Source organism: Pan paniscus, chromosome 9 (assembly GCF_029289425.2).
Source record: "Pan paniscus chromosome 9, NHGRI_mPanPan1-v2.0_pri, whole genome shotgun sequence".
In the NCBI taxonomy this organism is placed as follows: domain Eukaryota; kingdom Metazoa; phylum Chordata; class Mammalia; order Primates; family Hominidae; genus Pan; species Pan paniscus.
In genome coordinates, this window is record NC_073258.2 from 57326367 (window position 1) to 57338161 (window position 11795).

Consider the following 11795-nt stretch of genomic DNA (forward strand, 5'->3'; position numbering starts at 1 on the left):
CTGAGTCAATGCTATCTCTGCTACCTCATTGATCTATTTTTTTATTCCTGTGCCAATATTTAATTGTATTAAATACCTACCTAATATACCTAGAAATCTAGAGAGGCTACTACTTCTCCCCTATTATTCTTTTTTTCAGAAGGATTTAGCTATTTTTTCTCCCTTGTATTTTCATCTAAGTTTCACACTCAGTGCAGTAAATCTTAGTGGAAGATTTCCTTTTTTTTTTTTAATTTGAACTTTATTTTAGATACAAGTGGTACATGTTCAGGCTTGTTACATGAGAATGTTGTACCCAGGTACAGAGCATAGTACCTAATAGATAGTGTTTCAATCCACACGTCCCTCCCTTCCTCCCCACTCTAGTAGTCTGCAGTGTTTATTGTTCCCATGTTTATGTCTATGTTTGCTCAAAGTTTAGTCTCCACTTATCAGTTAGAAAGTGGTATTTGGTTTTCTGTTCCTGCATAATTTGCTTATGGTAATGGCCTTCAGATGCAACCATGTTGCTGCAAAGGAAATGATTTAATTCTTTTTTATGGCTGTGGTGTATATACACCACATTTTCTTTATCCAATCCACTATTGATAAACACCTAGGTTGATTCCATGTCTTTGCTATTGTGAATAGCATGCTGATGAACATATGAGTGCATGTGTCATTTTGGCAAAGTGGTCTGTTTTCTTTTGGGTATATACTCAGTTACGGGATTGCTGAATCAAATTGTAGCTCTGCTTTAAGTTCTTTGAAAAAAGCTGCATAGCTACAATTATCTGATCTTTGACAAGACCAACAAAAACAAGCAATGAGGAAAAGACTCCCTATTCAGTAAATGGTGCTGGGTTAACTGGGTAGCCCTATGCAGAAGAATGAAACTGTACCCCCACTTTTCACCACATACAAAAATTAACTCAAGATAAATTAAAGACTTAAATGTAAGACCAAAAAACTATAAAAATACTAGAAGAAAACTTATGAAATACCCTTCTTGATATTGGTGTTGGCAAATAGTTTACGGTTAAATCCTCAAACGCAATTGCAGCAAAAGCAAAAATTGACAAGTGAGACCTAATTAAAACAAGGAGCTTTTGTCCAGCAAAATAAACTCTTCACAGTATAAACAAACAACCTACAGAATGGGAGAAAATATTTGCAAACTATTCATCTGACAAAATTCTAATATCCAGAATCTATAAGGAACTTAAACAAATCAACAAGCAGAAAGCAAATAATTCCATTTAAAAAATGGGCAAAGAATATGAACAGACACTTACCAAAGGAAGACACATACAGGCAGTCAATAAAAATATGAAAAAAATGCTCACCATCACTTATCATCAGAGAAATGCATCGAAACTCCAATGAGATATCATCTCACACCAGCCAGGATGGATATTCCTAAAAAGTGAAAAAACAACAGATACTGTTCAGGCTGCAGAGAAAAGGGAATGCTTAAGCACTGTTGATGGGAATGAATTAGTTCAGCCACTGTGGAAGTTTTCCCTTTCTAATACACTGGAGTGACTGAAACAGATTTCTCTCTTCATTTGACAGATTTCATCTAATTATGTAACTCTACATAACAGCACCAGAAATGTTTCACATGAAGAATCTGCCATATATTTGAGATTTCTGAAATTTCAAATTTGTCATTCTAGCACTGATCACCAAAGCTTTGCAGGTTTTTTCCCCTCCATGACAGACTCCCTACTTGGGCAAGCTTGATCCAGCAGCCTATTTCAGAATAGGTAAACAGTCCAGTGAATGAAAGATTGAAAATTCTCTACTATTTTCTAAAAGTTCTTTTAGTTTATGTAAAAATCATTGTTTTTACAGCTCACTGATGCTTCATGATATAATTTTTAAAAATCACACAGCTTTTTGTAGTCATTGATTGGACTGTTGCCCCACAGTAACTTGTTTACCTAAATGAATGCAGAAGACTAATTTAAAATATAGCTTTTAATTTCCCATCAAAATTCTTCCTTTTGTCTTGATTTTTTAAAAAAATATTATCTATGTTTTTTATTTTTGCAATCAATATTATTTATGTTTATTTTTAAGTTCAGGCATAAAAATTCTACAACACAGATTTTTGTTCATCCATTTTTAAAATCTTTTTTTATTTTCAGTCAAGATAAGTACTATCTCCTCTTACACTGGTTATTTATTATTACACCCTCCCTTTTAATTCTTCTTTTTTCTCAGTTTCACTTTTCTTTGGAGAACCATGAATCTTTTACCATAATTTAGCCACATACATGATATCTAAACTAGTAAATAAGTGACTGCTTCTCAAATATTTTCCAGCCCCCTCCAAAAGAGAGGTTACACGATGTGCCAAAACTTTAAATCGACTGTGTCTTTCTGATTGTCAAACCAGCAATCTTAGGTTACGTGTAAACTATATTATCCCTACATCTTCAGATGGAGCCTTCCATTTCTTAGTGAATAGTGCAGTTTTCTTCCCTCAGAGTAAATTTGTAAAAATCTTGCCTTTTACTCATCACAAGTTAGTTGTCACATCTTTCAGAATGGTCAGGTCATAGAAGTTTGCAGCCACTTGCAGATCAGAATCACCCCAAGATATCTCTCCAATTTAGTTGTATCTAGAATTAGTAATATTACGCACTCACATTTTAATCGGAAAATGCATGCTGGCATAGGGTTATCATTCTTCTGCTAATATTTCTCTGTGAAATATTTCAGCTTGATATCAATATAACCTTAGGATTCCATGGTTTCCTAGCTGTGATTCTGGCTACATTTATAGGCTTCCAGGCGACCAATGATGGGTGGCCTTGCCTATGAATGTAATAGCTTCTACCCACATGGTCAGGGGATATGGGAAATTTAGTTTTTCTAAATCTTATGTCTCCTTTCTTTTCTTCTATTATAAATTTTATTTTTAAAAATTGTGCTAGCAATATCAAGAGGGCAGTATTTTTTGCTAGCTTTCCCACTGCATGGCTTTTTCTTTTTTTTTTGTCTATCTACTTAGCCAATTTCACTAGATCATAGCTTTAGGTTTTCTTACTTTTTACACTAGGTCAGTTATATAGTATATTGGTTATAGAAACTAATTGTCATTTCTCACCTACTTGGAAAACGTAAGTTCATAAATTCCAAAATTATTTACAAAAAGCAAAACATTTTGTAGAGAAGAACTTCCTGGATATTGTCCTACTGGTAACATACCAAAGTATTTTTACAAGAAAATTTGCTAGAGTCAATATTTTTAATGCATCCCTGAAAAGGAAGGGAAAGAGTTACAGATCCCACTAATTTGTACAGATGCATGAAAATTTACAATTGTAATACTTACCTACTTACTTGAAACTTTAATTTTTATACATTGACTATCATGATCTCAATATTTTTGGTTAAAATCTCTGATATTAATATGGGTATGGTATTTTCTTTTTTTTTTTTTTTTTTTTTTTTTTGAGACGGAGTCTCGCTCTGTCGCCCAGGCTGGAGTGCAGTGGTGCGATCTCGGCTCACTGCAAGCTCCGCCTCCCGGGTTCACGCCATTCTCCTGCCTCAGCCTCCCGAGTAGCTCGGACTACAGGCGCCCGCTACCACGCCCGGCTAATTTTTTGTATTTTTAATAGAGACGGGGTTTCACTGTGTTAGCCAGGATGGTCTCGATCTCCTGACCTCGTGATCCGCCCGCCTCGGCCTCCCAAAGTGCTGGGATATCAGGCGTGAGCCACTGCGCCCGGCCGGTATTTTCTTTCATGCAATATTACTTAGTACAATTTTTTCACTCTTTATTTCTCAATTGTCACAAAATTTTAGTTTTTATATTTATTCATGGTTATTTTATAAGATGTATATGATGATTCAAATACCTGAAATTGTCATTGAAGTAAATTCATATTTTTTTCTTCAGATTGGCAAGGGCTTACACAGACAAGAATATTTTTTTCTACAAAAATCTGGGAATGCTGTGGTCGTCATAGTAACTAGTTAATTGGAGATAATCTCCTCTGAAAATCATAGAAGTTTGCTTTCTGTAGAATAGCAGGTGCTCTACTTGTGTTTATATTGGAGTCTCCAGTTTAACATTGTCAGACATATCTTCCATTCCAATATTGATTTTGTTTATGCTGCCATGGATCAAAAATCATATGTCCCTGTTCAGCTGAAAATGTGTTACGCTTGCTTTCTTCTGTTTATTTTGTTGGTTTTTGATGGTCTTCCTTCCTCACTCAATTCTGCAATACTGTGAAATCTACAGATTTTCTCTGACTAGACTTTCTCAGAGTGTTTATTCACTCATTGCTTAGAACATAACTAGTTCAATCAGCCTGTAATCCTGCTCTTTTTGGAGGAAGTATTATACTCTTTGCTTTTTTCTTTCCTTGACCTTTTGACAATATTTTTTTTCTGAACATTTTAAATAGATTTATTGTGTTAATTTGAAGACGTGCTTTCTTGTGTGTTGCAATTAGATGGTGAGTTTACATTTAACAGAATCTTCTCTGTGATAATCTTGGAAGGCTGTGTTGAAAAAGCATCCATTCATAGATTTCAATTTGCTTTTGTTAGATATCCCACAATGTTTCCAATGTAGACCACTGTGCATTGTTTCTCATCTTGAGGTTGCTTCAGTTGTGCAGGAAGCAAAATCCAAAGTTCATTCCGTGTGAGGAAGGGCTGTGGTTGCTGATTTACAGGTAAGGTGTTTTCCCTTACAACGTGCCAGAGCATGATGGCCAGGTTTATTTAAAATTTTTGCTGATAAGCAGATTTACCTAGTATTTACAATAATAATTCCAGTGTTTCAAAAGTATTGGATTTATATTTGGGTTTCAATGGAATTTTGTGTTGTTTATGGACCCACAGGCTTAGCATCTATTTTGAACAAATTGAACCTCACTTAAAAAGGTTTGAAAATACTCCCAGGAGCATCATAGTGTAAACTTCATTTTTTTCTCCTGGTTTTCTGTTTTTTTTTTTCTTCCTCTGTGCACAAAAACAATTTCAATTATTTTTATGAATAAATCTACAAATGTCACAGTATCTTTTACTTTTATAATTTGTATTTCAATGTACTCTTTAAAAAATATTTTTTGAGGGGAGTGCAGTTATATCTATAGGTTGGTGCAAAAGTAATCGGGGTTTTTGCTAATAGTTGTATTTTTTCTCTTTTCTTTTCTTTTCTTTTTTTTTAATTCTCGCTCTGTCACCAAGGTTGGAGTGCAGTGGGGCGATCTCGGCCCACTGAAACCTCTGCCTCCCGGGTTCAAGCAATTCTCCTACCTCAGACTCCCAAGTAACTGGGATTACAGGCGCCCAACACCACGCCCGGCTAATTTTTGTATTTTTAGTTGAGACGGGGTTTCACCATGTTGACCAGGGTGGTCTGGAACTCCTGGCCTCAAGTGATCAGCGCGTCTTGGCCTCCCAGAGGGCTGGGATTACAGGCGTGAGCCACCGCTCCTGGCCTTCTTTTGCTATCACTTTTAATGGGAAAAACTGAATCGCAGTTTTTAATTGCCACTAAAAGTAATGGCAAAAACCACCATCTTCTTTTATTTTTTTTTGATGGAGTTTCGCTCCTGTCGCCCCAGGCTGGAGTGCAATGGCGCGATCTCGGCTCACTGCAACTTCTGCCTCCCGGGTTCAAGAGAGTCTCCTACCTCCATCACTTTTGCACCAACCTAATAGTCCTCCACTTGCTGGAAGAGGAAGTCTAACTATGTTTCCTTCCTTGTTTGTTATTGACAATCCATATTTTTCTAGTGCCTTACACAACGTATAGCTTGTCTTTGTCCCCCAGAAATATTTGTTAAAGAAATGAGACTATTGAAGCTAAATATCACATTCGATAGGAGTGATAAGTGGCCGTTCTATCTGCTATATGGAAGGCAGATTTAGACTCTCAACAGGAATTTGTGGAGGTAGGAGGTGGGATGCTGCATCCTAAAAGTTTTTTAATAGGCTGGCTATTATCAAATTGGATTTCCTTATGCATTTTTGCCTTACACAGGGTAGTTGTAGTAATAGTTAATCTTAATAAAATGCTATGCAATTTAAGCACATTATTTAAAGTGTGACTATTTCTACTATTTTCTCATCCATGGCTTTAAGCCTTCTTTCACTTTTTGAACCTTTCTTTTTGTAATATTGCAAACCTCAGAGAATACCATTCCCATTGAGATATCTTGAGAAAGTCTCTTGAGAAAACAGGATGCAAAACAGTGTGTAATTTTCTTGTTGTTGCTATGTTACTTTACATAGACTCTGAACTACAGGGACTCTGGCCTCATTTGATCACACGAAAATGCATATATACATTTATATATATGTATAGACTTCCACCTTCTTATAATTTGTTCTCATAAACAATTAAAGATGTATAATCATCATTTCTTTGTTTCCATTATGTTCATTCTATATTGAAACCTAGGTTTTATATGAATTATTTTTACTGAATGATCTTGAGTTAACTACCATTATAATATTGATCATTCCAAATCTCAGAAAAATGTATTAACTGATTGCATTTTTAAGTGAACAGTAAGAAAACGGAGATGGACATGAGCATTTTAAGCAAACCCATCCCTTAAAAATTTTTCCGTCTTTGGTAAGTTTTATTCATTCATTTGAATATTTATTTTTTCATATTTAGCATTCATTCTGCAGGTAATTGAAATTTTCAGTTAGATAAAATCCTTAAGGTTTTGAATCTTAAATTTTCTGTAAGTTAACACTGTGCCTTATTATGTGATTCCATTTACAATATTTCCACCTAATTTTGCTGAAAGTTGTACACTTATACATTTTGATAGTTAATTTAATTTCTAATTTCTTTAAACATACTATTTTCTAAATTTTACTTATAATTCATATCTATAAGTATTCCTCTCTTATTGAGAAAACTATCCAGCTGATATTCTAAGAGTGGTAGAAAAAAGAGCATATATGTTGTATAAAAATGCAGTTTTTAAATACTTAGGATTATTGTTTACAGTACTCATCCATATTGTCATATCTGTTGGAAATTACTAAAGATCATGTAGAAAATCATTAAAAAATATGTATTTTCATGTTATATTTAACAATGCTAGTTAGTGAATAACGAGATAAACATTTACTAAAATAAATAAATAAAAATAGTGCTTAAACATTGCAGAAATGCTGCATCAAAGAAATCAATTAGAAAGTTTTTAAAGCTTTACCTGATCACTATGAATCACAATATGTTACACTAAGTGTCTATCACTGTTCTATCTATCTATCTGGTTATGCCTCATATACTTATGTAACTATCTAATTTGTTAATTGTTAGAGAAACAAAAATACTTCATTGTAATAAAGTATTTTTCAATACACTCCTTCAATACACTCAGGGATTCTAGAGAAGTAATTATAATTATATCTTGGATGAAATAAGTTAACTTGTCCAATTAAATAAAGCCAGTTATTTTCAACTATGTATTTTCACTTTTCACCATTGTTGTCTTTGAAATATTTTAATTAAAATTAATAAGGGGTACAAATTACACATAGACTTAATAACTATTTGTTTCTCATCATTTCTAAAACTACAATCCATTTAATAGGAAATAAGAGTGGGAGATAGTTGATTATGAAACATAGGTGAACAGCTTTGAATAGGAGGTGCAGGTGTGTATTGTTCCAATTGAAATTACATTTTTAGAAAGTCTTAAATTGTCTAAACTACCTTTTATAGGATGAATAAGAGGAAGAAGTATCACAGAATATTTGATGAGTATATATATTCATGTTCTAAATTATTGAGTTTGTTTTATTGCCTAAAATTATTTGAAGTCTCAGAAAAAAAAAAAAAACCAGGAAGGCTCCATTTCAGGCAATGTGTGGGATTCTAGGTCCTCAATCTCAGAGTAAATGATCTAGGGCTACTCTCCCACCATGATTGCAGGGAGGATTACCTAGAGTTAAGAATCCCCACTTCTTTTAGTAGGTGTCATTCAAGAGACAGGGTGTTATTTCATGAGTTTCAGAGTTTGGTGTTGCCATACCATGCCACCCATAGTCACAGAGGCCAGTCCCTGGCTCCCTGGCATTTTCCAATGTCATCACTGTGGGTCCCTGATCCACCTTACTTCATTATTGTGGCCACTTTGCTGTCTATAATAATGCAACTGTAGATTAATTCCCTCTATAAATAGAAAATACAGGAAATTTTAGAAAGTTTTCTTATTTACTCAAAAACAAACCAAAAAATTACCAGAAAGGAGTTTCATTGAATGGTAATTTAATATTCTAACAATATGTATTTTACATGCTGTTCATTTAAATTATCATTAGTGTTTTATCAGTTTTGGTGGCACTTTGTTATGGAGCTAGACATTTCAGAGACAGATGCTGTGAGAAAAAATCATTTTTACACATCGATTTCTATGAGGTATAAGCACATAAAGTGTCACTGGAAAAAATATTAGAGACTGTCTAGCCTACTTGCTAAATTTATTGATGAAAATCCTCAGAATTCAAGAAAGAAGATTATTTGCCTGAAGAACAACATCAGTAGTTGTCTGTATTTTATCCTTGTGCATGTGTATGTGTATAAAATATGTATCAATTTAAATACTTTATATATGTAATATATATGTATTTTCCCCCTGACAAATTATGACTCTATCTTTTTTTCACAGTAGATTTTGTGAAAAAGAAAGAAACATATGGCTGATGATAATTTTACAGTTGTCACTGAGTTTATTCTTTTGGGATTGACAGATCATGCTGAACTAAAAGCTGTGCTTTTTGTGGTGTTCCTGGTGATTTACGCCATTACCTTGTTGGGGAATCTGGGCATGATCCTCTTAATCCAAATCACCTCCAAACTCCACACACCCATGTACTTTTTACTCAGCTGTCTTTCATTTGTGGATGCCTGCTATTCATCTGCAATTGCACCCAAAATGCTGGTGAACCTCCTGGTTGTGAAGGCAACAATTTCTTTCTCTGCTCGCATGGTACAGCACTTGTGTTTCGGAGTGTTCATCACCACAGAAGGCTTCTTACTGTCGATGATGGCCTATGACCGCTATGTGGCCATTGTGAGTCCCTTGCTTTACACTGTAGCCATGTCTGAGAGAAAGTGTGTGGAGCTTGTCACAGGATCATGGATAGGTGGAATAGTTAACTCATTAATCCACACAATCAGCTTGAGGAGACTGTCCTTTTGTAGGCTAAATGCTGTCAGCCACTTCTTCTGTGACATTCCTTCACTGCTAAAGCTGTCATGTTCTGACACCTCCATGAATGAGTTGTTGCTGTTAACCTTCTCCGGAGTCATTGCCATGGCCACCTTCTTGACTGTGATCACTTCCTACATCTTCATTGCTTTTGCTAGCCTAAGGATCCACTCAGCATCAGGCAGACAGCAAGCCTTCTCCACCTGTGCCTCTCACCTGACTGCTGTGACCATATTCTATGGTACCTTAAGCTTTAGCTACATTCAGCCAAGCTCCCAGTATTCTGTGGAACAAGAGAAAGTGGTTTCTGTGTTCTATACGCTAGGGATTCCCATGTTAAACCTGTTGATACACAGTTTGAGAAACAAGGACGTAAAGGAGGCAGTGAAAAGGGCCATAGAAATGAAACATTTCCTCTGTTAATTTCAAGTCACTATTAATCCTACAACATTCTGTCATTCAGTTCTCACTTCCAAGAATTCCGTGAATGCCAAAGCTTCTCAAGACTTTACAGATATTCTCATTCTATATACTTTTGTTGCATTTCAGGAGGCAGCCAGAAGAGAAAACTTAATTCACATACCTGCAACACAAAAACAACAATCTATCACTTAGTTATGCTGATATTCTAGGTTATTCACGTAATAATCAATACATAGTACAGTATTACATCTGTTCTTTTCTGTTATTTGGGGTTACAAAATTATAATAATACTTGCACTTAAGGATATAAAAATAGGGTACTTTCTAGGAAAAAATAACTAGTCCTTGAATTTCCAAGAAAATAGATATAATTATATAACTGAAATGTGCCTTCATTGACTTATAATTTAAATATTTTAAACAGTGGCAGGCCCCTCATAGAAATAAACTGAAGAGATTATTTTCTCTCCAGCTCTTTCAAAAACATGTTTTTGTTAATCTCCTTCTCTATGATTTAAACTCTGAAGAGAGAGGGTAGCTACCCTTATGATTACTTCTGAGATTATAGCAAAAGCCTCATAAATTTTTAGCTTAAGATTTAAAAATTTTAATTGCATGCATAGAATAATATAGTCATTTTGAAGTATTTAAAATTAAAAACACATTTTATCTCTCTTTTTTGAATATTTTTTCTATCATTAAAGATCTAAAATAAAAAACTGCAAATAAGATAATTAAAATTCCACGAATTTATCGTTTACAGAAATTTCATGGAATATATTAAATACTTAAAATCAGACTATGTAAGTTAAAACCTGTTCATTGACTCACTTCTGTAATTATTCATTCTAAGATTTGATAGTTTTCTTCCATTATATAATGTTAACTTTTGCCATTAGCAAAAATTTGAGGAAATATTTGCATTAATATTAAATTAATTTGAATTAAGTGTATTTTTCTGTATTTTTGAACTCTACTATCATCATCAGAGGAAAGAATCTTGATACTTAAAGTTCATGAGACAGTTGAAGAAATAGCCAAGTAAATGTGTAGTTCCAGCTTTATAGTTGGCAAGTCAGACATATACAATTTGCTAATGAAAATTCATAAACAGAAAAAAATAGTTTTTTGAACTTATTCCTATATTGGAAAATCCAATTATAAAAGTGATTGTGCAAATAAATTTTAAAATGCTTATGAAATGAATATTGTTCACATTTAAGTATACGTGACAGTCATTCATGAGGGATATGGAGTTAATGCCACAAAATTACTTCTAACAGCAATAGTGATAACCATCATCACTATAATATTATTAATAAAACAATGACAATAAGCACACAGAATAAATAATTTCAGACTATGATATTGACAATTAAATATCATTGTGCACTGAAAGCCTCCCTATAATCCTGCTGTTAGTATGAAAAAAAGTATATATATATAAAAGTATATATATATATAAGTACATATATATATAAAAGTATATATATATATACACACACACATATATATATACACACATATATATGGAATTAGACACTCAGGCAATAAACATCATTTAGCCCAATCTCTTTAGAAGTTTTTGATTTCTATTTTTGTGACTATTTTATCTTTGCTAATTATTGTATTTTGAATCATCAGCTCCCACTTTGCCTAATTCTGTGTTATTCATAAATAAGAAGAAACACAAAGTTAATATGTGAGTTCCCTCCCTAGCTTCTTTTTTTCCTTTTTCTTCTTTTTCGAAATTATTTGAGATATTCTAGTTTCTTTGCCTTTCCATTTATATTTCAGAATTATCTTTTATGTTTCTCCTGACTTATTTTACCCCAGTTTAGCAGTTTTCAACATGAAGATACAGTACATTTTTTATTAGATTTATATCTAAATACTTCACATTTTTGTTTTATTTTAATACATTTTATTTTTCTTTAAACTTCCAATGTTTATTGCTTATATACAGAAATACAATGGAATTTAGTAAATTGCTCTTACATACTGTTACATTTCTGTACATAATATTTCTAGTTACTTTTGCAGATTCTTTTTCTGCATAAACAGTCCTGTCATTTGCAAATAGAAACAACTCTACTTGTTTGTTTCAGATCTGGTTTTTTAAATTTGTTTTTCTTACCTTATTGCATAGGCTGGGATCTCCATTATAGTGTAAAATAG

General features: G+C 33.5%; 1 protein-coding gene across 1 annotated transcript; it reads left to right on the forward strand.

Moving 5' to 3' along the window:
• The first annotated feature begins 2579 nt into the window (after nucleotides 1-2579).
• On the forward strand, nucleotides 2580-11049 carry LOC100995908 (olfactory receptor 5J2). Its single transcript, XM_034932635.3, has 2 exons — nucleotides 2580-4682; nucleotides 8652-11049. The coding sequence occupies exon 2, from the start codon at nucleotides 8679-8681 to the stop codon at nucleotides 9615-9617; it is 939 nt and encodes a 312-aa protein (XP_034788526.1). The 5' UTR covers nucleotides 2580-4682; nucleotides 8652-8678; the 3' UTR covers nucleotides 9618-11049.
• The last annotated feature ends 746 nt before the right edge of the window (nucleotides 11050-11795 follow it).

Bases quoted from the DNA above. Each gene is read 5' to 3' on its own strand.
- LOC100995908 (XM_034932635.3), top strand. From the start codon at position 8,679: ATGGCTGATGATAATTTTACAGTTGTCACTGAGTTTATTCTTTTGGGA.